The sequence below is a fragment of the Salvelinus namaycush genome, chromosome 35, assembly GCF_016432855.1.
Source record: "Salvelinus namaycush isolate Seneca chromosome 35, SaNama_1.0, whole genome shotgun sequence".
Lineage (NCBI taxonomy): Eukaryota > Metazoa > Chordata > Actinopteri > Salmoniformes > Salmonidae > Salvelinus > Salvelinus namaycush.
Genome location: NC_052341.1, coordinates 33,980,347 through 34,007,302, shown reverse-complemented (window position 1 = coordinate 34,007,302; position 26,956 = coordinate 33,980,347). Strand labels below are relative to the sequence as shown.

At 42.1% G+C, this 26,956-nt stretch overlaps 1 protein-coding gene across 2 annotated transcripts; it reads left to right on the top strand.

The window, feature by feature from the left end:
• Positions 1 to 26,498, top strand: LOC120029505 (inhibitor of nuclear factor kappa-B kinase subunit alpha-like). Of its 2 annotated transcripts, none has more exons than XM_038974758.1 (22): positions 1 to 433; positions 624 to 730; positions 4,682 to 4,776; positions 6,480 to 6,597; positions 6,835 to 6,904; positions 6,995 to 7,083; positions 7,251 to 7,340; positions 7,475 to 7,599; positions 7,712 to 7,819; positions 11,868 to 12,003; positions 12,266 to 12,460; positions 12,624 to 12,726; positions 12,955 to 13,078; positions 13,309 to 13,460; positions 13,664 to 13,725; positions 13,914 to 14,023; positions 15,557 to 15,606; positions 15,771 to 15,876; positions 21,845 to 21,992; positions 23,287 to 23,423; positions 23,569 to 23,668; positions 24,931 to 26,498. In XM_038974758.1, exons 2-22 carry the CDS (start codon positions 626 to 628, stop codon positions 24,991 to 24,993), a joined length of 2,286 nt encoding a protein of 761 aa, XP_038830686.1. In that variant the 5' UTR covers positions 1 to 433; positions 624 to 625; the 3' UTR covers positions 24,994 to 26,498. The 2 variants fall into 2 exon arrangements, with proteins under 2 accessions (XP_038830686.1, XP_038830685.1); XM_038974757.1 differs by having other exon boundaries at positions 7 to 108.
• The last annotated feature ends 458 nt before the right edge of the window (positions 26,499 to 26,956 follow it).

The window sequence follows — 26,956 nt, the reverse complement described above, 5'->3', positions numbered from 1 at the left end:
CGACGTCACATCTAGGAAAGTACACATTCCTGTCATGGTGCATTAGTCGAACACAAGATCTGTCTTTTTATGAAAAAACGGCCGCTGACTGTCTTATGAAATATCAAAGTATCGTAATAATTAGCTATTATTACACCAAGATTTCTGTAATAACCAGCTATATTCGTTTTTGTTCAAGCAAATAGCGTTAGCTGGCTGTCCAACGAGCTAACTGTGCTATCTAACGTTAGCTAGCTATGTTTACTTTCGTCTTCGAGCTTCGTTGATCAGTCACGGGTACAACCCTGCAAGGGAAACATGGGCGATTGTGAAGTTTAAACGTGTATCTTTATATTGCCCATTGATCAATTTTGTTTACGGACATCAGACAGGGGAGCTAAATTAATAGCTAACGTTAGTTAGCAACGCTATTTGACTAGCAACACTAACGAAGGTATGGCAAACTTGAAAGTTGTTTAGCTAAATAGCGAACGTTAGCTAGCTAGCACTAGCTGTAAACAGTAGCTATCAAGCTAACAGTTAGCTAGTAAATGCTTCATTTACCGCATATGTGGCTAGTTAGAAATGTTGACAATTTGCATAGCCAAATGTAACATTAATATTCCTTGTTATTAACGTTACAGCAATGGATAAGCCTCCTTTCAGACAAAACCAAAACTGCGGGAACTGGGAATTGAAAGAGAGATTGGGCATGGGCGGTTTTGCCCATGTCTACCTGTATCAACATCATGTAAGTATTTAACTAACAGCCACATTTTCACAAGTAATCCCTAGTACTTTAAGCTGTTCCAGAGTCCAGACTTGAATCATGGTAGCTGAATATCCTGTCAAATCAGACAAGAGTTGGATGTATGTTTACATATAGTTGAAAGGAAGTTAACCACTTCCTAGATGTGAATAGTAAGCCTGACTGGATGATATCACAGCTCAAATTTGCCAGAAGATACCGACCCTACTGTTACACTGAGCTGCACAGGGATGTGAATGCAATCATGATTACTGTGAAGCTGGTGTGTTAATGGGTCGGAAAATGTACCTCAATGCAGGGATGGGATATGCACTGTTTTACAAATTGTACCTTTATCCACAATGCTTCATCGAGAATGATGGAATAATGCTAGTTTTCCTGAAAAACTGCCCTTTTTGTCCTCGTGCTTGCTAGCAGTAGACACAGCAGCCATTATGGAATGGCACATCATGTTGAAAAACAAATGAGCTGATTTGCTAACACTGCCATTCCAAAACGGGTCACCACAGCGGTGGCTACTACTAGCTAGTAGGGCCGGGATGATACTTTATCGCGATACACGTTAGTATCGTGGTACGGAAACACAACACGAAACAAATTTTACTTCTTTAGTAAAACAGGCTTAATGTTGGAAACAAACACCATTATGTTGTCATCCAGAGTCAAATGTATTTATTTTCCAAGCTAAAGCACACACAATTTTAAAGCAGGTTTTTAAAGGACCAATAGAATTTGGTCTGCTTCGTGTTAAAAATGTTGCATTTGAAAACATATTGCGAAATGGTATCGTCCTGGCCCTACTAGCTAGTATGAGGATGAAAAATTGCAGGTTTCCGGGAAAACTAGCAGTATTTAAGTCTTCTCGATAGAGCAGTGTGAATAAAGGTACATTTTGGAGTAGTGGCACATCCCATCGCTGCATTGATGTACGTTTTCCGATCTATATCTCTCACCTGCTCCACGGAGAAGCTCATTGTAAACAAGTATAACGCGGAACCCAAACCGGCTGCGCGCATGCGCCATCGTGCATACATTTATTTTGTCCCCCCACACCAAACGCGATCACAACACGCAGTTTAAAATATCAAAGCATACTCTAAACCAATTACACTAATTTGGGGCCAGGTCGAAAAGCATTAAACATTTATGGCAATTTAGCTAGCTAGCTTGCACTTGCTAGCTAATTTGTCCTATTTAGCTAGCTTGCTGTTGCTTGCTAATTTGTCCTGGGATAACGTATAAACATTGAGTTGTTATTTTACTTGAAATGCACAAGGTCCTCTACTCCTACAATTAATCCACACATAAAACGGTCAACCGAATCGTTTCTACTCATCTCTCCTCCTTCCAGGCTTTTTCTTCTCTGGACTTTATATTGCGATTGGCAACTTTCATAAATTAGGTGCATTACCGCCACCGACCTCGTTCGTCTTTCAGTCACCCACGTGGGTATAACCAATGAGGAGATGGCACGTGGGTACCTGCTTCTATAAACCAATGAGGAGATGGGAGAGGCAGTACTTTCTGCGCGATCTGCGTCACAAATAGAACTGACTTCTATTTTAGCCCTTGGCAACGCAGACGCTCGCGAGCAGTGTGGGTGCAATAATTTAATAATATAGATTTCAAAATGTATTTTGTAACGGTAGGGTCAGTATCTTTTGGCAAAGGTCATGCCACCACTTGAGAAAAACACCCTGTAGCTTAAAAATACCTTACTGTTTTGTATTCTTCTCCCTGTGAATTCATAAGTGCACATCTGTTGAGTTGACAAGATGAGATAATAGATGAGACTTTACTGTTTTTTCCCCCTTGTTTCTAAAGGACTGTGGTGGTTAATTTCTTTACTATCAAATAAGGAGAGACAAACTTATCACACAAGTCAGTTATACTTAAACTAAGTCATTAATCACTTATTAATAAGGAAGCAGGTCAATACAACACACACACACATAAAGTGAATCGAATTAGTTTGATGGATACCCTAGGCTTTGTACGACATTATAAATTACGTCGAGATTCCATCTTAATTCGCTCTAACTTTATGGAAAAAGGTTTATTCAATAAATCCAGCAACTCCTCTCATACTGGGAAGAAAAAAATAAAACACATTTTCAGGCCTTACGGGCAGTTTTATTTTAAATGTAGTACCCAGACAGAGAAAATCCAATAAGCATTTTATAGTTACATCGTTAGGGTAAGTTAACCAAAAGTGGACACACTCCAATCAGTTTCTGAGACAATTGCCCAGACTTTGTAGACAGTTTAATAATGCTTAAACCTCATCTTCATCAAATTATACATTAAAGATACCAACTCAACCTACGTACGTCTACGTATGGGTGTTTTAAATTGTATCTAATTATATTCCCAGAATTACTTTATAAAATCTCTAGTAATAGATTATACACACATACAAGTTATCATATTTTCATATATTCACAGAATCCATATAAAACGTAAGAAATTCTTAGGTACTCACAACAACCATTCCATTTGCTTTTTCAAGGACACCATAGCTACGAAGCAGCTCTCCAAACATACTCCCAGCAGAACAAAAAAAATACACTTTTGTTTCCCGGACAATGACCATGGGATCCTCATGGGATCCTCTAACCTCCCAGAGACCACTGCAAAATCAAGCCTCTCAGGAACTCTAGACCTTCCGCTGCTTTCTAAAATATCATCCCGCTCTCAATACCACCCCGTGATATTCTATGATGGGCAGTGAATGAACAGAACCCTAAGATAACGTTATATCAAAGCTTATTATCCAAATTTCAATCATCTGATTAAGCATATTTCTATATGTTAATCCAAACGTCAGATTAAGACTAATTTCCATATTCACTCAACTCTCATATCACAGTCACACAATGCTATTCTCAAACATACCTAATCAATTAGTTGTTTTTCAACAATATTTGAACCTGCAGGATTATTTTCTAATTTCTATCTCATGATTAATTCCTAGGATAATGCAACTCATACATTTACATCTTTCAATACTTCTAAAATGGGGTACATGTTTAAAACAATTACAAATGCACCTTACTATCTTATACTATATCATAAATGGTCTTAACTAGTTCACACAGATTCCGGATGTTTTTAACATTAAATGGCCAAAACAAGTTCATACAGATTCTAGATATTTAACGCTAAATTACCAAACCCAGGGCATACCTGACTAGCACATTTAAAATAATTGGAATTCACCAGATCCCAAGTTTGAGGGATCCCTAGTGCATGATTTACCCAGGTCGTCAGGAGCAGTCACCAAGTGAAGATTCACATCCCATCCTCGTCGCCAAATGTGGTGGTTCATTTCTTTACTATCAAATGAGGAGAGACAAACTTATCACACAAGTCAGAGTTATACTTAAACTAAATCTTTAATAACTTATTAATGAGGAAGCAGGTCAATACAACACACATATATAAAGTGAATCGATTGAGTGCTCTACGATAAAGATGGCTGGTTGACGATTCACGATCAAATTATTCGTTGAGAGCCCCGAGACAAAAGTACAAAGGTCTTTTATAGCCAAGATACACCCCTTTCAACCTACATGACAAACAACAGATATATAGAATGGGTCACACGGTTAAGATTTGTATGAAAGATGCCTATAATACATAGCAGACAGTTTTCATTGTATAGAGACCATTGTCTGTCCCTCTGACTCCAAACTGGAACCATCTCTCTCTGGTACCAAATAGAACAGAAACATTAACTCATGCTCTGGAATGCTCTTTAGGTTTTATCACCCAAAAGACATTGTAAATCTCCCCTCAGTGTTACCTCCCAGAGGCCCATCCTCAGTAGAACACACACACAATAGTTAACAAAATACTCTATTCTGTTGCGTAAAACACCCATTTGATGCAATAAAAGTATTATAACATAATCTTGCTATTTTTCCACCATAGGACACATCAGAAAAGATTGCGGTGAAAATGTGTCGCCTGGAGTTGACAGCAAGAAACAAAGACAGATGGAGCAGAGAGATCCAGATCATGAAAAAGTTTGTCTATATCGTATTATCCTATGTACATCATTGAATGCCACACACGTTTGAACTGGGTGACTTTTACTTTTTCAATGAGTGAAATATCGGCATTTGCTTCTTGTACAGTGCATTCGGAAAGTATTCAGACCCCTTGACTTTTTCCACATTTTGTTACGTTACAGCCTTATTCTCAAATTGTTTAAATAGTTTTTTCCCCCTCATCAATCTACACGCAATACCCCATAATGACAAAGCAAAAACAGGTTTTTAGAAATGTTTGCAAATATATTAATAAACTAAATTCACATGTACATAAATAAGTATTCAGACCCATTATCCAGTACTTTGTTGAAACACCTTTGGCAGCGATTACAGCCTTGAGTCTTCTTGGGCATGATGCTACAAGCTTGACACACCTGTATTTGGGGAGTTTCTCCCATTATTCTCTGCAGATGCTCTGTCAGGTTGGATGGGGAGCGTCGCTGCACAGCTAATTTCAGGTCTCTCCGAAGATGTTAGATCGGGTTCAAGTCTGGGCTCTGGCTGGGCCACTCAAGGACTTGTCCCGAAGCCACTCCTGCATTGTCTTGGCTGTGAGCTTAGGGTCATTGTCCTGTTGGAAGGTGAACCTTCTTCACAGTCTGAGGTCCTGAGCACACTGGAGCAGGTTTTCATCAATGATCTCTCTGTAATTTGCTCCGTTCATCTTTCCATTAATCCTGACTAGTCTCCCAGTCCCTGCCGCTGAAAAACATCCCCACACCATAATGCTGCCACCACCATGCTTCACCGTAGGGATGGTGCCAGGTTTCCTCCAGACGTGACAATTGGTATTAAGGCAAAAGAGTTCAATCTTGGTTTCATCAGACTTTGTTTCTCATGGTTTGAGAGTCTTTAGGTGCCTTTTGGCAAACTCCAAGCTCTCTGTCATGTGCCTTTTACTGAGAAGTGGCTTCCGTCTGTCCACTCTACCATAAAGGCCTGATTGGTGGAGTGATGCAGAGATGGTTGTCTTTCTGGAAGGTTCTCCCATCGCCACAGAGGCACTCTGGAGCTCTGTCAGAGTGACCATCGGGTTATTGGTCATCTCCCTGACCAAGGCCCTTCTCACACGATTTCTCAGTTTGGCAAGGCAGCCAGCTCTAGGAAGCGTCTTGGTGGTTCCAAACTTCTTCCATTTAAGAAGGATGGAGGCCACTGTGTTCTTGGGGACCTTCAATGCTGCAGACATTTTTTGGTACCCTTCCCCAGATCTGTGCCTTGACACAATCCTGTCTCGCAGCTCTCCGGTCAATTCCTTCCACCTCATGGCATGGTTTTTGCTCTGACATGCACTGTCAACTGTGGGACCTTATATAGACACGTGTGTGCCTTCCCAAATCATTTCCAATCAATTGAATTTACCACAGGTGAACTCCAAGTTGTAGAAACATCTCAAGGATGATCAATGGAAACAGGATGCACCTGAGCTCCATTTTGAGCCTCATAGCAAACGGTCTGAATACTTATGTAAATAACTAAATACATGTTTAATACATTTGCAAAAATGTCTTCTGTTTTTGCTTTGTTGTTATGGGTTATTGTGTGTGTTTTTTATATTTTTTTATCCATCTCACAATAAGGCTGTAATGTAACAAAATTAGATAAAAGTTAAGTGGTCTGAATACTTTCCAGGTGCACTGTATTTATCAAGTACAATGTTTTTCTTGCCTATTCAGGTTGAATAATCTCAATGTAGTGACAGCTAGAGACGTGCCAGAGGAGATGAAGCACATTGCCTTAAATGACCTTCCACTGCTGGCCATGGAGTACTGTTCCAAGGGAGACCTCAGAAAGGTGGGGCAGCTGAAGATGAATACTTTATTGTCCATTTCCCTTATAGTCCACACACTTTTTCTTTTATTTGCTATAAACCTCCTTGACATATACAGACTCCCGAGTGGCATCAGCCATGTTGCAGTGCCCCTGGATCAGTAAGGGGTTAAATGCCTCACATAAGGGCACAGTGACAAAAAATGGTTCTGTCATGAGCAGGCATTTGTCCAACAATGTGTTTATGGTTGAATTTGACAGATGCTGAGCAAGCCTGAAAATTGCTGTGGACTGAAAGAAAGTGAAGTACTTTCCCTGCTCAATGACGTTGGTATGTACTGTACCCCACTGTTGAATTGTGTATAATTGTATCATTTGTCGGTCTGCATAGAACTGATTTCTGAATGGTCTTTATATACAGGTTCAGGCATCCAGTATTTGCATGAAAACAAGATCATACACAGAGACCTTAAACCAGAAAACATAGTGCTCCAGGAAGTCAATGGAAAGGTAACCTAATATTTATGGACCAGCGCACAGTGTCATCATGCCCTTTTTATAACTGTTTACATTTTTGTGTTATTGATGTTCTGTGGTGTGACTTTGTCTGTTATTTATTTTTAAAGACTACTGTTCATCTTGCAATGTTAATATCTCACAATGTTTTCCTTGTTCAGTTGGTTCACAAAATTATAGACTTGGGCTATGCCAAAGACTTGGACCAGGGGAGTCTGTGCACTTCATTTGTGGGAACACTACAATACCTGGTGAGCATATTATCCCTCCTGCAAGCACTCCTAGATTCCTGTTGACTTAACGTTGCGACATTGTCTCTGTCTGTTAGTCACGATTAATTAAAACCAGACTTACTAATTGATACTTGCATATCTTTTACCCCCAGGCCCCTGAATTATTTGAGAATAAGCCTTACACTGTCACAGTGGACTACTGGAGTTTTGGCACAATGATATTTGAATGCAGTTGTGGGTTCCGGCCTTTTCTGCACAATCTTCAGCCTGTCCAGTGGTAGTTGTCCCTGCACATTTAACTTTTTTCAAGTGTTAGTTTCAATTCTGAGTGATCCTCCAAGGGGCACTAGGTAACCATCCTGAATGCCATCTGATATGTTATTCCTCAGGGCCAGCAAAGTGCGGAACAAAGGTCCCAAAGACATCATGGCTGTGGAGGAATTGAATGGGGAAGTCAGATTCTCCACACATCTACCATACCCCAACAATCTGAGCAGGTCAGACACCGTCACATATTCTATTCTAGTGTCATTATTACAGTGCCTTCAAGAAGTATTCATACCCCTTGACTTATTCTACATGTTGTTACAGCCTGAATTCAAAATTGATCAAATATTTTTTTTATCTCGCCCATCTACACACAATACCCCATAGTGACAGTGAAAACATGTTTTTGGAAATGTCTATGAAATGCAGAAATCAAATTTTCATAAGCATTTTCTATGGCACTCCAAATTGAGCTCAGGTCCATCCAATTTCCTTTGATCATCCTTGAGATATCACTACAACTTGAATGGAGTCCACCTTTGGCCAATTCAATTGTTTGGACATGTTTTAGAAAGAAACACACCTGTCTATATGAGGTCCCATAGTTGACAGTGCATGTCAGAGCAGAAACTATACCATGAAGTCCAAGGAACTGTCCGTAGATCTCAGAGAGAGAATTGTGAGGAGGCATATATCTGGGGAAGGATATAAAACAATTTCTAGTGTTAAAAGTTTCCAAGAGCACAGTGGTCTCCATCATTGGGAAATTGAAAAAATATTGAACTACCCAGACGCTGCCTAGAGCTGACCGTGCAAGAAGGACCTTGGTCAGGGAGGTGACCAAGAACACAATGACCACTCTGACAGAAATACAGAGTTCCTTGGCTGAGATGGGAGAACCAGCCAGAAGGGCAACCGTTTCTACAGCACTTAACCAATCTGGCCCTTATGGGAGAGTGGCCTGACAGAAGCTACTCCTGAGAAAAAGGCACACAACCGCACGCTTGGAGTTTGCAAAAAGGCATGTGAAAAACTCTGAGAACATAATGCAAAAGATTCTGTGGTCTGACGAGAACCTCTTTGGCCTGAATTCAAAACTATATGTCTGGAGAAAACCAGGCATAGCTCATCACCCGTCTAACACCATCCTTACAGTGAAGTGTGGTGGCAGCATCATGCTATGGAGATGCTTTTCAGCGGCAGGGACTGGGAGACTGGTAAGGATAAAGGGAACAATGATTGGCGCCACATGCAGGCAAATCCTTGATGAGAACCTGTTTCAGATTGGAAACGACCTTCGACCAGGGCAAAGTTTCACATTCCAACAGGACAATGACCCCAAGCATACAGCCAAAGCAACACTTGAATGGCTTCAGAACAAGAATGTGAAAGCCCTTGAGTGGCCCAGCCAAAACCCAGACTTGAATCCCATTGAAAATCTGTGGAAGCTCCCCATCTTAACAGGGCTTGAGAAAATCTGCAAGGAAGAATGGGAGAAAGTCTCCAAATCCAGATATGCAAAGCTGATACAGATATACCCAAGATGACTCAAAGCTGTAATCTGTTCTACAAAGTATTGACTTGAGTGTGAATACATATGTAAATTAGATTTCTGTATTTAATCTTCAATAAATTTGCAACAATTTCTAAAACATGTTTTCACTTTGTCATTATGGGGTATTGTGTATAGATGTGTAAATAAAAACATATAATTTAAATTCAGGCTGTAACACAAGTGTGGAATAAGTCAAGGGGTATGACTACTTTCTGAAGGCACTGTAACCACCTGTCTTATTCTGTCTGTGTATAACCAGGGGTATTTATTTATATAGCCCTTCTTACATCAGCTGATATATCAAAGTGCTGTACAGAAACCCAGCCTAAAACCCCAAACAGCAAGCAATGCAGGTGTAGAAGCACGGTGGCCAGGAAAAACTCCCTAGAAAGGCCAAAACCTAGGAAGAAACCTAGAGAGGAACCAGGCTGAGGGGTGGCCAGTCCTCTTCTGGCTGTGCCGGGTGGAGATTATAACAGAACATGGCCAAGATGTTCAAATGTTCATAGATGACCAGCAGGGTCAAATAATAGTAATCACAGTGAACAGGTCAGGGTTCCATAGCCGCAGGCAGAACAGTTGAAACTGGAGCAGCAGCACGGCCAGGTGGACTGGGGACAACAAGGAGTCATCATGCCAGGTAGTCCTGAGGCATGGTCCTAGGGCTCAGGTCCTCCGAAAGAGAGAATTAGAGAGAACATACTTAAATTCACACAGGACACCGGATAAGACAGGAGAAATACTCCAGATATAACAGACTGACCCTAGACCCCCGACACAAACTACTGCAGCATAAATACTGGAGGCTGAGACAGGAGGGGTCAGGAGACACTGGCCCCATCCGATGATACCCCCAGACAGGGCCAAACAGGCAGGATATAACCCCACCCACTTTGCCAAAGCACAGCCCCCACACCACTAGAGGGATATCTTCAACCACCAATTTACCATCCTGAGACAAGGCCGAGTATAGTCCACAAAGATCTCAGCCACGGCACAACCCAAGGGGGGGGGGCGCCAACCCAGACAGGAAGACCACGTCAGTGACTCAACCCACTCAAGTGACGCACCCCTCCTAGGGACGGCATGGAAGAGCACCAGTAAGCCAGTGACTCAGCCCCTGTAATAGGGTTAGAGGCAGAGAATCCCAGTGGAGAGAGGGGAACCGGCCAGGCAGAGACAGCAAGGGCGGTTCGTTGCTCCAGTGCCTTTCCGTTCACCTTCACACTACTTGGCCAGACTACACTCAATCATAGGACCTACTGAAGAGATGAGTCTTCAATAAAGACTTAAAGGTTGAGACTGAGTCTGCGTCTCTCACATGGGTGGGCAGACCATTCCATAAAATTGGAGCTCTATAGGAGAATGCCCTGCCTCCAGCTGTTTGCTTAGAAATTCTAGGGACATTTAGGAGGCCTGCGTCTTGTGACCGTAGCGTACGTGTAGGTATGTACGGCAGGACCAAATCGGAAAGATGGGTAGGAGCAAGCCAATGTAATGCTTTGTAGGTTAGCAGTAAAACCTTGAAATCAGCCCTTGCCTTAACAGGAAGCCAGTGTAGGGAGGCTAGCACCGAAGTAATCTGATACATTTTTTTGGTTCTATTTAGGATTCTAGCAGCCGTATTTAACACTAACTGAAGTTTATTTTGTGCTTTATCCGGGTAGCCGGAAAGTAGAGCATTGCAGTAGTCTAACCTAGAAGTAACAAAAGCATGGATTAATTTTTTTGCATCATTTTTGGACAGAAAATGTCAGTTTTTGCAATGTTACGTAAATGTAAAAAAGCTGTCCTTGAAACAGTCTTGGTATGTTCGTCAAAAGAGTGATCAGGGTCCAGAGTAACGCCGAGGTCCTTCATAGTTTTATTTGAGACGACTGTACAACCATCAAGATTAATTGTCAGATTTAACAGAAGATCTCTTTGTTTCTTGGGACCTAGAACAAGCATCTCTGTTTTGTCCGAGTTTAAAAGTAGAAAGTTTGCAGCTATCCACTTCCTTATGTCTGAAACACAGGCTTCCAGCGAAGGCAATTTTGGGGCTTCACCATGTTTCATTGAAATATACAGCTGTGTGTCATCCGCATAGGAGTGAAAGTTAACATTATGTTTTCGAATGACATCCCCAAGAGGTAAAATATTTAGTGAAAACAATAGTGGTCCTAAAACGGAACCTTGAGGAACACCAACATTTGCAGTTGATTTGTCACAAGACAAACCATTCACAGAGACAAACTGATATCTTTCCGACAGATAAGATCTTAACCAGGCCAGAACTTGTCCGTGTAGACCAATTTGGGTTTCCAATCTCTCCAAAAGAATGTGGTGATCAATGGTATCAAAAACAGCACTAAGGTCTAGGAGCACGAGGACAGATGCAGGAGCCCCGGTCTGACGCCATTAAAAGGTCATCTTCCTTATCTCTTAGCCACAGACTTAATTTTCAACCTGGGAAACCAGGGTCCTGTTCATTAGGGTGCCAAGTAACAGAACATTGAGATTTTTTAAAAGTCTTATTGTGGAGAACAAATATGGTTGTCTGTCAAAAGTAGAACAGGGAATCGTGTCAGCTCAGTTAATGACCACATTCTGAAAGTTTCACCTCATTGAGCAGCAAAAATCAAAAACCAAGACGGTAACTTGAGGGAAACGACCATGACCTGTATAGATTGAATTTGTTTCCCCTCCACCGGGGGATGTTAATTTGCATTGCACTCATTCAGAACACTCCTGGAGCCCATGGAGATGCTGCTGCAGCTGATGCTGAAATGGGACCCTGTCCAGAGAGGAGGCAAGACTAATGCTGACAGCAAGAAACCCCTGTGCTTTGAAGTGCTGGAACAGATATTATGCATGAGGGTTAGTTCTGTAACGTATCATGCTGTATCTCTTGAGCTAATAATAGTCTTTCAAGTGTCTCTTAAGGCTGGGCTCTTATTTGATTTTCTCATGGACAAGATTCAATTAACGCTTATATTTCCCATAGTGTGTTAATGTACACATAATATACTTTTTAAGCAAATGTTACGTTTGCCTATTTGTGCTTGATATTTTGGATTGACTCCATCTGCTAGCCAATCAGCTTCCTTTATTTTACTCATATCATTTATCCCATTGGCAGGTTGTCCACATCCTGAACATGACCACGGCCCAGGTCCACTCCTTCCAGCTGGCCCCAGATGAGAGCCTCCATAGCCTGCAGCGCCGCATCGAGACTGAGACCAAGATCGAGTTGGTCAACCAGGAGCTGCTGCAGGAGACAGGGGTGTCGCTGGACCCCAGGAAGCCCGCAGCCCAGTGTGTCCTCGACGGGGTGGTAAAGACTTTGGTTCCACTTTGCTACTTTCAGTGTTGTAATGTTGTAATTTTTTAGATTATAGTTTTGATACAACACATTGGAAATCTTAATCACCTGTTTAGCATTCACATATTTAGCAATTGACCACCATGTAAAGTGGTTGTCTTTGTGTGTTGTGCAGCGAGGCTGGGACAGTTACATCATCTATTTGTTTGACAAGAGTCTCACCAAGTACTCTGGTCCCTTCAGTGCTAGACAGCTGCCTGATAAAGTCAACACTATTGGTGAGTACTGCCTTCTCTGCCTGCTGATAAATATTTATAGATCTAAAGGCGATCAGATGGAAATACAAGCTCATGCAATTAAATAGAGGTAGTGTTTTTTTATTCTTAGACAACAAAAACAGAATTGAGCATTCAGTTAATCTTGTGTTCCTTCCATGGTTTGGTTCAAAGATGTCTTCAGTCATATGTACCAAGCCTTATGTAGGAGCTTGTTGTCCTTTTTCTCAGTGCGGGAGGCTAAGTCCCCGCTGCCCCTGGCGGTGCTGAAGAAGGTGTGGGGCGAGGCGGTGAGCTACATCTGTGGATTGAAGGACGACTACAGCAGACTGTTCCAGGGCCAGAGGGCTGCCATGTGAGTAAGCCTGCTTTACTAGACACCAAAACAGTGAAGTTAAAGGAAGCGAGATTCTTTCTTTTGAATTTGGTAATGTCTCAAACTGGAATGGCTGAAAGAAGTTTCCAGACTTGCTTTGGAAGGTTCAGCTCTTTGCTTTTTCGTCTGTCATGTGTGATCTTGTTATTTTGATGTACATTTTAGTTTTTTTAACAGACAAAGTTATTATATTCTGTGGGTTTGTCCAGGCTGAGCCTCCTGCGCTACAACACCAACCTGACCCGGTGCAAGAACGGCATGTTTGCCTTCTCCCAGCAGCTGAAGGCCAAGCTGGACTTCTTCAAGAGCAGTATCCAGTACGACCTGGAGAAGTACAGCGATCAGATGCACTATGGGATCTGTGAGTATTGGCTGGCTGATGATTGGTAGTGCCAGGAATGGTCACCCACATGGCCTGCAGCTGAAATGATACCCTATTCCTCATATAGAGCGCTGCTTTAAACCAGGGCGCAAAGGAGGGAATAGTGCCATTTTAGAAGCAACCATGGTTTTGTATTATGACAAGATAGTGTTGGTTATTTTCATGAGAATTTTTTCTCACAGCCTCTGAGAAGATGCTGAAAGCTTGGCAGGAGAATGAGGAGAAGGCGGCTGCATATGCACAGGTACTGGTTGGGATGGATTTTTGGTATTGAACGCATGGGTTGGTCATCTTAGGTTGAGCTGCTGTCTGTGAATGGCTTGAGGTACAAGTTAACCACAGATCTAGGATCAGATTACCCCACCAATCCTAATCATCCCTAGCTACACCCGTTGTCTGAGCCCGATGTGTAATGTATGTTTTGTCCACTAGGTGGCCGAGGTGAGCCACCTGGATGAGGAAATCATGTCGTTACACTCGGAGATCGTGGAGCTGCAGAGGAGTCCCTACGCTCGTCGCCAAGGAGACATCATGGAGCAGCTGTGAGTGTTCTACTCTAGGCAGGAATGACAGGCTGTCTGCCTCTACTGAATTAAATGCATGAAGGGTCTAGGACAGTGGTCACCAACCTTTTCTGAGTCAAGATCACTTTCGCAGTCAAAAAGCAAGCTGAGATCTACTGCTTAGATTTTTATTCATTTTTTAAATATTTTTTACATTAACCTGACACAAACAGTTTTGTAGGAATGAGGTTTGGGCAGTTGGCCTAATACCTTATCACAGCATATTGGCTATATGATTGGCCTGCCAATATTGTTAATCAGACCATATTATATTTAAAAACTCGAGCTTTGACAACAAAATAGATCAGTTGGTTTAGCACTTGTGAGGCACTGTGGAGCATGAAATGAAATAATTAGCTTTTTTATTTTACTGGACTGATGGTACCTGCATCTGATGGTCAACGTGGTCAAATCACAACGTCACTGATCTTCAGGTCGAAAAGTCGGAGCTCTAGAAAGATGCCAGAGTTTCCGACTTGGAATTCAGAGTTGGATGACTGTTCAAAACGATTTTTCCCAACCGCCTCTCACGGTCCCAGCTCTCCTCTTCCTTTCCTCTGGTGAGACTGACCAGAGAGAGGGGACACCCGTCTTCCACCTGATGGCGAAACTCGAGTCGCACCGCATCTGCCTCATGCACAAATTAATGTTGTTCCTATGACCAGAGAAAGTTATTACAATCGACACGACAAACTGCTAATAATAATAAAGCGCAGGGCTATCGATACTTGGCTACTCATTCATTGCAGCTGCAGCCCGAACGGGAGTACGGAGAAACACGTTTTGCGATAGCGTTGAATAAAAACTGACAGTGCTGAATATAAACTTAAACATATACTCACTCATAAAAACAGCAGCTCTTTGCTGTATTCATTGACAGTCTCTCTGTGGTCATGGTTTTAAAAGTTATTAAATCTTACCTAGGCTAGTAGCCTATTAAACTTGGCTGTGGCCAGGGTCATGGAAGCTCTGTAGCCATGGTGATTTGAGCTATCCGATTGGTCAGCGCAGTGGATGCACTCGATTTAGTCACAGATTTGCCTGGTCTGCCAGGTAGGCGGAGTTTGTCTCATGGGAACACTTTGCTTACCAGGTGCGCAGGACTTTTGAATCAAGTGAATATACTGGCGAAAAGGTCAACACGATTTTAAAAAAGGAGTGCAAGCCTTTATCGTTCGTTGGCTTTTCTACAGAAATATTTGGTGATCGACTAGGAAAGATCGCGATCGACCGGATGGCGATCGACCGGTTGGCGACCGGTTGGCGACCACTGGTCTAGGAAGTGCCAGGAAGTTGTGGAAGTAGATGGAGCCTCATTGAAATCTTTGGCTTCTGATTTTGCTAGTAGCTGACCTGATGTTGTTTGTCACTTGCATTGCCTGTCCTATACATCTAGAGGACTCAAATGCACATTTTAAGAAGAAAAGGTCAACTGCTGTATCATTCTGAAAGCCTCAAACAAGATTTAAATGAATGTTCTAGGAGAATTGATCGTTTATTCCTTGATTTCAGGGAGGACAAGGCGATTGAACTCTACAAACAACTAAAAATGAAATGCCGAAGTAAGCCACTTTTGTTCAATAAATACAGTCACTGCATTGCAGCTGTTTTCAATTTCAATAAGGCACTGTAGTACTTTTGGATATCGAATAGAATCTGTAATCGTACGACGGTAGTTGTCTAAACACTACCACGTTCTGACACCTGTGTGCTGTTCTTCCCTCAGCGCCTGACCCTGGTGTGAGCAGTGACAGCTCGGAGATGGTTAAAGCCATTATACAGACTGTCCAGAACCAGGACAAGGTCCTGAGAGACCTCTACACACACCTCAGGTAAGCAGGGTCTGGGACTGTTCAGTGGACTGTCACGTCACCAACTGAACGCTGCAGATAGAAATGCCCTTAAAAAGCTGACCTGATTCTATACTCTGCATGTTAGAGAGGCATGCGTCTGTTCTATGCAATATATTTTTACCTCATTCTAAACGTTTCGCAACAATGTGCCTTACTGCTGAGGTTCCCAAACGAGGGTCTGCGGCAGGGGGTCCACGGCCAGATCTCGAAATGTATTTATATTATATGTATTGTTTGTTTATTTTTTATGAATATTGCTAACAACAGATTAAACCAATTTTGGCTAAGGGATTTGTAAATTAAGTTAAGAGGGTGTAATACAATACTATGTAATATTAATCTGCAGTATGTTCTTAACTATGGGCAACATGGTCCTGGGAGGCTCACAAGGATATTAGTATCCATAGTACTACTTGTATTCCCCCCAAAATGTTGATTTTGAACATAAATTCACTAAGGTAATCTATAGAACTGCAAAGTTTCTTCTCTGCAAAATGTGTAGAATTGCAGGAAATTAGCTTGGGGTCATGCAGGGCCGATAGGTTGGCATGCTTTCTCTCTATATTCAGCTATTAATAGGCTACATTTGGTTATTATGATATAGTTTAAAAACCTGGCTAATACAATTTAGCAATGCCAGTCATTACTCTTCTTTAGAATTGCATTGTATACATTTGTTTCTAAAGTACAGTATGTCATTTTGAGAAGATATGAAAATGGGACGCTGCCTCTATAAGAAACATTTCAAAAGACATATACATGGCTCCAGTAGGCTAGCCAAGACAAATGCTAGGTGTCTTTTTGTTGCTTTCTTTTTACAGTTTTTACAAAATATGCAAACAGTTGCCTGCATATTTTCACTATTTAAGGTTTACTGTTATAAATCACTTTCCCTAAAATACATAAATAAGCTCTGCGAGTAGATTGATGGGCGCTTCTTTTTGCTCTGGACAGCTCGCGTGTGCGGTGTGAAGGAAACTCATGTACTGCTCGAAGTTGACTCGCAGGTTACCTGGCTACCCAGACTTCTTGCTCCAGCCAATCGCTTCGCCACGCCCGTAGATGTTGGTTTCTTCTCCACAATGAGTCTGGATCTGAGTACCTTCCCAACCCTTAACTGAATGCAAACACATTCGGGGCTGTCTGATGGGCCCAGAAACCGATGGGTTGAGCCAAAACACAGGTGGATTAAAGCGGTGTTTTGAAAATTCGTCATTGGCTTTGATACTCTGATTGGTTGGAGACGATCCAATCGTTGACGTCTTTGTTTAGTACCACGCCCCTCGTCACAACAAACGACTTCAATGATGGTACTCTGACTAAAGTTTGTAGCGAACGACAGAGGAGCAGAAGAAGTTGGTGTGAGTCGTCAAATATAATACAACATGTAAAGTGTTAGTGCCTCGTTTCAGGAGCTGAACTAAAAGATCCCAGAAATGCTCAAAAATCTTATTTCTCTCAAATGTTGTGCACAAATTTGTTTAGTTTTTAGTTCCCTGTTAGTGAGTGTTTCTCTTTTGCCAAGATAATCCATCCACCTGTGAGGTGTGGCATATCAAGAAGCTGATTAAACACCATGATCATTACAGGTGCACCTTGTGCTGGGGACAATAAAGGCCACTCTAAAATGTGCAGTTTTGTCACACAACAGAATGCCACGGATGTCTCAAGTTTTTTTGGGGGGGGGGGGGGGGGGGTGTAATTGGCATGCAGACTGCAGGAATGTCCATCAGAGCTGTTGCCAAAGAATTGAATGTTAATTTCTCTGGCGTAAGCTGCCTCCAATGTTGTTTTAGAGAATTTGGTACTACGTCCAACCAGCCTCACAACCGCAGACCACGTGTGGCCACGCCAGCCCAGGACCTCCACATCTGGCTTCTTCACCTGCGGGATCATCTGAAACCAGCCACCCGGACAGCTGATGAAACTGTGGGTTTGAACAATGGAAACATTTCTGTACACACTGTCAGAAACCATCTCAGGGAAGCTCATCTGCGTGCTTGTCGTCCTCACAAGGGTCTTGACCTGACTGCAGTTCAGCGTCGTAACCAACTCAGTGGGCATATGTTCACCTTCGATGGCCACTGGTACACTGGAGAACTGTGCTTTTCACGGATGAGTCCCAGTTTCAACTTTACCGGGCAGATGGCAGACGTATGGCGTCGTGTGGGCGAGCGGTTTGCTGATGTCAACGTTATGAACAGAGTGCCCAATGGTGGTGGTGGGATTATGGTATGGGCAGGCAGGCTACGGACAACAAACACAATTGCATTTCATCGATGGCAATTTGAATGCACAGAGATACCGTGACGAGATCCTGAGGCCCATTGTCGTGTCACTCATCTGCCGCCATCACCTCATCTTTCAGTATGATAATGCACGCCACTGTCACAAGGACCTGTACACAATTCCTGGAAGCTGACAATGTCACAGTTCTTCCATGTCCTGCACACACACCAGACATGTCACCCATTGAGCATGTTGAAGATGCTCTGGATCTACACATATGAAAGCGTATTCCAGTTCACGCCAATATCCAGCAACTTCGCACAGCCATTGAAGTAGATGTCGCGCTGCATGAGGTAAATGGTGGTTACACCAGATACTGACTGGTTTTCTGATCTGCACCCCTACCTTTTTTTAAGGTATCTGTGACCAACCGATGCAGATCTGTATTCCCAGTCATGTGAAATCCATAGATTAGGGCCTAATGAATTGATTTAAATTGACTGATTTCCTTATGAACTGTAACTCAGTAAAATCTTAAATTGTTGCATGTTGTGTTTTTATATTTTTGTTCAGTTTACAAATAGCATAACATTTACATGTGTAGTCTTCAAATCTAATTTTATTTGTTACGTGCTTTGTAAATAACCGGTGTAGACTAACAGTGAAATGCTTACTTACGGGCCCTTCCCAACAATGGAGGCAAATAACCCCCAAAAAACACAGGGAATAAATACACAAAGAATAACGATAACTTGGCTAGGGTACCGAGGTGATGTGCAGAGTTACAACGTAATTAAAGTAGATACAGTATGTACATATAGGTAGGGATAAAGTGACAAGGCAACATGATAGTAGCGGCGGTGGCGGCTGCAGCGTATCTGAGTCAAGAGTTGTGCAAAATGGGTCAATGCAGATAGTTAAATAGTTAACCAAATACCTACCTGGACTAACTATTTAGCAGTCTTATGCCTTGGGGTAGAAACTGTTTAGGGTCCTGTTGGTTCCAGACGTGGTGTTTCGTTACTGCTTGCCATGTGATGGCAGAGAGAACAGTATGACTTGGTTGGCTGGAGTCTCTGACAATTTTTCGGGCCTTCCTCTGACACCGCCTACTATAGTGGTCCTGGATGGCAGGTAGCTCGGCCCCAGTGATGTACTGTGCCGTACGTATTACCCTCTGTAGCGCCTTGTGGTCAGATGCCAAGCAGTTGCCATACCAAGTGGTGATGCAGCCAGTCAATATGCTTTCAATGGTGTAGCTGTAGAACATTTTGAAGATCTGAGGGCCCATGCCCAACCTTTTCAGCTACCTGAGAGGGAAGAGGCATTGTCGTGCCTTCTTCACAACTGTTGGTGTGTGTGTGTGTGGACCATGGTAATTCCTTAATGATGTGGACACCGAGGACCTTGAAGCTCTCGACCTGCTCCACTACAGCCCGTTCGATGTGGATGGGGGCGTGCTCGGCCCTCTGTTTCCTGTAGTCCACAATCAGCTCCTTTGTTTTGTTGAGGGAGAGGCTGTTGTCCTGGCACCATACTGTCAGGTCACTGACCTTCTCCCTATAGTCTGTCTCGTCGTTGGTGTTCAGGTCAACCACTGTCTCGTCAGCAAACTTTAAGGATGGTGTTGGAGTCGTGCGTGGCCACACAGTCGTGGGTGAGCAGGGAGTACAGGAGGGGACTAAGCACGCACCCCTTGGATTGGGTCGAGGGTGTCTGGGATAATGTGTTGATGTGAGCATGACCAGCCTTTCAAAGCATTTCATGGCTACAGATGAGTGCTACGGGGCAATAGTCATTTAGACAGGTGACCTTAGTGTTCTTGGGCACAGGGACTATGATGGTCTGCTTGAGATATGTAGGTATTACAGACTGAGTCAGGGAAAAGTTTAAAATGGCAGTGAAGACACTTTCCAGCTAGCTGGTCAACAAATGCTCTGAGTACACGACCTGGTAACAGAGTATTTGAGCGGAGCGAGGAGCCTGCCAAATTTGGCTGGGGCGTGGAGCAAGTTTCCCAAAGGCTGGAGCGTTGGCCTTCTCGCCCTCTCCAATTTCGCTTCTATAAATCTCCAAGTAGTGCTCATGTCGTCAGCTCAGGGCATGCCCAGCCCAGCATGCATTTGCAGTCTACTTGTCTGATGCTATAGCTCTTTGCTTTAGCTACTGTCATGGAGTTTGCTAAATATTTTCATAAAGAAACTGATAAAACACACAGGTGCAAAATCAAGGTGACTTACAAAGTTGAGGAGGACCAAGAGCAAGAGAGGGAGTGGGGTGATGTAGTGTCCACAAATAAAGAGTCTAATCTGAAAAAACATGTATCCCGAAAGCATGATGTTGTACTTACTATGTGTACATGCTAACAAAAGAAAGAGGTGGGTAGCTAGCTAAGTGTCATTGTAGCAAAGTATTTATAAACTAAAAATCAGTTTTCTTAAGTTTATTTTTGTTTTGTTATCAATACAATAGGCCACCATTGATTTTGGCCCAATAGGACTGGCATATTACCTCTTTCAAGGAGCATTCCGTTTTGATAGGTCTAAAGGTTTTTAGGCAAAATAACCCTTTCTTACCTGCATCCCTCCCCAGTGGCTCTGGAAGCACGGAGAGGGTATTCTCCGCTGCTGGCCTGCTCTCCAGGCATCATTGCACGAGCCTGAAACCACAGACTCTGAATTCATTTTTAGAAATACGAGTTTACTCAAAGGCACTGAGCCTAATAAGGCATCACTAGGCAGCTTGTGGCTGGGTTTCCCTTTAATCTGTGATAGATTAAGCCCTACCACATCCGACAAGCATCAGAGCCAGCGTAGTAGGATTCCATCTTGGTCCTGTTTTGACTGTTTGATGGCTCAACGGAGGTCATAGGGGGTTTTCTTATAAGCGTTGGATTAGTGTCCCTGTCTTTAAAGTGGCAGCTCTAGCCTTTTAGCTCAGTGCGGATGTTGCCTATAAATTTGGGCTTCTGGTTGGGATATGTATGTAGGGTCACGTCGTTCCCACAGTGTTATAGTATGAATCCCTGAACATATTCCAATCTTTGCTAGTGAAACAGTCCTGTAGTTTAGCATCCGCTTCATCAGACCACTTCCGTATTGAGCGTGTCACTGGTACTTCCTGTTTTGAGTTTTTACTTGTAGGCAGGAATCAGGAGGACAGAGTTATGGTCGGATTTGCCAAATGGAGAGCGAGGGGAGAGCTTTGTCTGCGTTTTCTGTGTGTATTCAATAGTAGACTGCGACAGAGTAGGTAAATGTTGAACTGGAATACCAAAATGTGCTGAACAGTGACTGTCCCAACATGTTTTTACTGGTCCCAGGCCATCGTTAATGTCGGACCCTGCACGCAAAATAAAATGAATTAATATGCCAGAAAACAATAGGCTAAGTGGATTTCCACTTAGTGCAAATTCACTCACATTATATGGAACGTGCAAATTCATTTTCTCTCCCTCGACTTCAACCACGGCACACACAACACATACAACCAGGTACCGAAAGGTGGGACAGACAGCAGACCGTCAAACCAGCAGTGTTTCGCCATCATCGCTGACTTTGACTGACAGGCGCCTGACCCCTATCGAAAGATCGCTAGAAGATGCATATTGTTTTTTCTAGAGGGAGAGGGCTCGGAAGACTTTTCTGACTAACAAATTGAAAAGTACCCTACTTAATTTAAGTGGAAAACACTGTTTACCTTCTGTTTCCCCATGCAGTAAGATCTTATTGAGCAAGCAGAAGATCATTGACCTGTTCCCGCGCATCGAGAAGACACTGGAGAACATCAAGGATGCCGACAACACCGTGATGCAGATGCAGATTAAGAGACAGAGAGAGTTCTGGCACCTATTGAAGATTGCCTGTGTGAGTGACGATAAGGTTTTATCTATAGAACTTCAGTAAAGTTAGTCATAAGATCATGAAGTCATATAACTTACTATAAGATGGCATTGGGTTATTTTAAGTCATGTGCAATTGACCCTTTGCTAAGCCTCGTCCCAGATGTATGGGCAACCAATGGTAGCTCGTGTCCGGCAAGCCTTAAACAAGCTCTAGTTTTAAACGCATGGAAGCCAATGATGGCAATGGCAAAAACAGATTTTTTCATAAAAAAATGTATTGTTTAAATGGCAAAATAATTTAAGTGCACCAGGGTACTTGCGACTGTGATTCCTAAAATGCAGAGCCTGTTGGGGTATTTTTCGAATCCGAAATTATACTTTTGTTCCATTGTTTGCTAGCAGGTTAGCTAGCTACACTGGCACTGCCTCCATTGAAAATACTAGCTAGCTAGCTAGCCATTAAAGTTGCACTATGCAAAAATTGCTACGCCATTTCGCCATTGGTAAAACTCTAATAGTTAACCTAATTTCAATTTATGTGACAAAATAAGATGGTACAATGATTCTCTATACTATCTAAACCACTGCTAAATATATTTTCCATAACCAAAAATATTGTTTCAGCTGGTTGAAGCTTGTGTACAAAACTGAAAGTAAAAGACGCAAAAACAAAACTTAAGAACGTGAAGCATAGAAATAACGCACATAGAACAGATCTACTGCTTCTTAGACTTGTTTTCAAGTAGAATGATAGATTTCTAACTCACATTTCTATGTGAATTTGGTCAGGTTGACAAAAAAGTTACATATTGCCACTTAATATAACTTGTTTTCTATAAATATATTTTAGCTAGTTAAGCTAGCTATATTATGAATATAACACCTATTGTCGACATTATATGATTTGAGAGCACTAATTAGCTCCGAGAGTGGTTAGTATCTTTGACTGCATGCTGACAGTTTATTCAGAGCCATCCAGTGTCTAGTCACACTAAAAATGTCATTTTACCATGTTCCTGTGAAGCAATTGTTATGACAGTCCACCACAACATACCAGGGGTTCTCCTGATTAGCAAGAAGCAGTCTGCTTAATTTCATTGTGTATTAAAAATACAGTTTTAAGATCATTGTGAGGGTTTTTCTCCACTAGTTTGGAGAATTGGGCTTCCCAGGAAAATGTCTGAGGTTGCAACAGTAACCAAGGGGGCGGGCTTGACTTGACTTAGCAAAGGGTACATTTTCTATAGAATTCACTTAGCCTAGGTCATAATGTGAACATGTGTTCTATATGAGTGATGGCATTTGTCTTCTCCCAGGCTCAGAATTCTGCAAGGAACTCGATAGCAGCCAGCCCAGAGTCGTCCAACCCTCTGCAGGTGTCCCAGTGGGCCCAGTCTGCCCAGCCCATCAGCTCCCCTCACCCACTCACCTCCCTACCTGGACCCAATGACAGGTACTGGTCTATACAGCAGACAGGAAGGGTTTATGTGTTGTGTAGCAGATTGAAAGGAATGTCCAGACATTCAGCAGCAGACTGAAAAGAATGTACTTCATACATTGTGACTTATTCTGTCTCTCTCTCTCCCCGCCCCTTCCAGTGATGCTGCCCCACAACTGCTTCAGGAGAACCAGAAGTACCTCAGTCAGCTGACCAGCCTGATGCAAGAAGCTGCTGACGAGCAGTCTAAAAGCGTAGTGGTAAGTTAGGCCATTTTCTCAAAGCTAGCTAGACTTGTAATGGAATCCTGTTTCCTGGTATTCTGTCAATGCAGTGACTTATATTTCACTGTTGCACTTCACCACATTTTCTTCAGTGTGTTAAAGAGAGACTGCCCCTAAAAAGCAACTTCTGTTTTGAAAATGGCTTATGTGGCATCGATAAGAGTCAAACATTTTATTCTAGTGTCAAAATGTACTACAAAGTGTAAATAGGATAATTAGGGTCATAAAGTTAGTCTAATACAAAATGGAGATTTGCGAGATGATAGCAAAAAAATGTCATGTAACATAATAAAGGGTACTGTAAGTTTTCCTTGGGTTAGGTTTATTTCAATCCTGCCCTCAGCTGGCAGCAACCAAGTAATCATCAATCGCAGCGCAGCTGCACGTGACCCGATTAGTAATGGTCAGTTTGGTTTGACATTCGATATCCATATGGGGCTAGTTAGGGACCATCAGTTAATTACACAAGGAATAAAATATTGGGACAATTTCAATAGCTTCAAATTTCAATGACTTAAAACCGTCAAACCAAATAAATTGAAGAAATTCATATACAAATATTTAAAGCATTTGAGACAACTTAAAGATGTGCAACATTAAAATATTGTCGCATTTACATTGTGACAAAAGCCCAAATCAGAAAGTTCAGCCCCGCTTTAAGTCTTTATAATATATGATTCACACCTGAAACACATACTTTCTTCTTTAGTTGGCACCACTGGTGTGCGTCATTTACCCAGCACTCTCTTATGTGGGTCAACTCCCTATAAGGGTGGGATTAGGTATCCCAGGTCAGGAGCGTGATGAGCTTCTGAGTTTGTTCCTTCTTATTTGGCCTTCAGGATGTCTCTTATCTGACCTTGTTAAGTGTATAACATTACCTTAAGGCTAACTGAGTTTGCATTTAGACTCTGATCCATTTAAAACAAGTCTGGGGAGGTAGCCTAGCGGTTACGTTTGGCCAGTAACCGAATCGCTGAGCCGACTAAGTGCTAAATCTGCCTTGAGCAAGGCACTTAACCTTAATTGCTCCTGTAAGTTGCTCTGGATAAGAGCGTCTGCTAAGTTACTCAAATGTAAATGGGAGGTTGGCTGCCTTGCTGGAGGGAACGGAGATTAATATCTAAACCACAACCCAAACGCCATTCTACAGTTACCCCTTTGTTTGTGACAGCGACAACCTTAAAACCTGACCTCAATGTAGCTTTGTGTCGTCATCTCTTGGTTTGTCTTTGTAGGACCAAGATTGGAGCTGGACTAAATATGAAACGTCTACAAAACTGCAAAAACGAAATGTGTGAATACGTCAACCACAGGAGACTGCTGAGGGGAGGATGGATCATAATAATGGCTGGAATAGAGTGTATGGAATGGCATCAAACACATGGAAACCATGTTTTGAATACCATTCCATTCATGCTGTTCCAGCCATTACTATGAGCCCGCCCTCCCCAATTAAGGTGCCACCGGCTGTCTCTGATGTCAACAACAAACAAGGCAGCGTCTAGCTAATCCCTGCCTGCTCTCCAACCAAGTAACACTAAGGACTGAATGTCGTTAACAAAATGGAGTCACGGTTTTGTTGTACATTTTGATGTGTGGTCATTCACTTTAACTACTAGCCTGAGCCGCCCCCCCCCCCCAAAAAGGCTGATTAAAAACACATGCTCAATGACTCACTTCTCCATTTTCTCAGCTATTTGGTGGGAAAGGTGGATGATGTAGCATGGCTTTTATATGAACAAAAAAACTGATTATCTGAACACAAGACGTCAGTCGTCCTTTGCTCTTCAAGCAAATGTCACCTTTTCCTCACTGATTATTGTGCAAATCTAAGTACCACTATTCATCGAAATCCACATTTTACTATTAATATCATATCAAAGTATCTAAACTGTTAAATCAGGCAAACTGTAGCATCTGATTGTGAGTGAAAGTTTTGTAATGACGGAGTATAGCTACAGTGTGTTTGGGCTATGGAAATGGGACTGATAAGAAAGCTTGATATGCATGCACATTTGTATTGAGCCTTATCATGTCTCCTGACGTGACTCAACACAAGGAAATTACAATCAAGCAACAGCACTTTGACACTCCCAAGTATCCTGGTTCCCTTCTATACAGAGGAAGTAGTCAGACATCTGGGGGATAGATGCCCTCTAGAATCCTGTTTATGAGTCTGTGCTCTAGTGACACAGCTCTCGTTTCAATCATCCAATGGGACAGGAAATGTATAAACTGTATTTCAAATAAATTCATGCATCGATCAAGGGTGTAGGGTTTTGATCATGTGTGAATCTTATTTTGATTTAAGAAAAGTATTCTATCATGACTACACACTTTACATAAATATGGAAATCCTATAGTTACTTTGTGACAAAGGATGTTGGTCTGTTTCTCCATATGTTGGAATTGTTGATATGTTTAAACCTGAAAAATGGAATACATACCACCAAAGTTCAATTCAGTTTTTTGTGTGCATTCTTTTCACTGGATGCTCAATGTATGGAAACAAATGGCGAGACATGGTAAATTATTGAATGTACTGTTGTTACAACCCTTGAGGTGTAAATTAAGTGTTGACTGTAACAAAGATAAAATGGATGCTATGCTCCAGAAATATGTATTTATGTAGTTAAGTGCAATGGACAACATTTATTTTTAGTAGTTAAGTGACATATCAGTTTCCTTCATTAAGGTTTGTCTCCATCTGATGGTTTTAACCTGTCTATGAATGTTTACTTTCTAGTAATTGTATAGATAAAAAAATTATTGGTATTACAATAAAAAATTACTTTGGCATGAATTTGTATTCCTTACATTGGTTCTGAAGAAGCTCCTTAGCTGTATTGTCCCCTGGCTGCTGTGGATTGAGAAAATGTAGCCCTACTTTACTATGTTTGTGGTACTCCCTATTTCTGCCAGTGGTGGTTACTATGCCCATATTTCTGCTTTACCAAATTCCAAAGGTTGATTTTAATATGCTTGCTGAAGCTTGAGGAATGTGTGTAAAGAAGAAACCTGTCCGCAAACACAAGCTGTGTCTTTGGTTTACTGTGGTTACATGATTGCTTGTGTTCAGGGAAACCTTTAACATATACTTGGCAAGCAGATTATATAATTCTTCTGATTTTAATTATGCAGCTGTAATCAATTAGGCTTTTCTTTTTTTTTTTACAGGAATTTATTATCATACTGGTGATTTCTCACCATTGAGATTAACATGAAGGAAGTTTAAAACACGTTCTTTCCCTTCACACTAAG

Coding starts and splice junctions, on each gene's coding strand:
- LOC120029505 (XM_038974757.1), top strand. Junction 4,777..6,479: donor GAGATCCAGATCATGAAAAA/GTTTGTCTATAT, acceptor TTGCCTATTCAG/GTTGAATAATCTCAATGTAG. Junction 13,079..13,308: donor CAGGGCCAGAGGGCTGCCAT/GTGAGTAAGCCT, acceptor GGGTTTGTCCAG/GCTGAGCCTCCTGCGCTACA.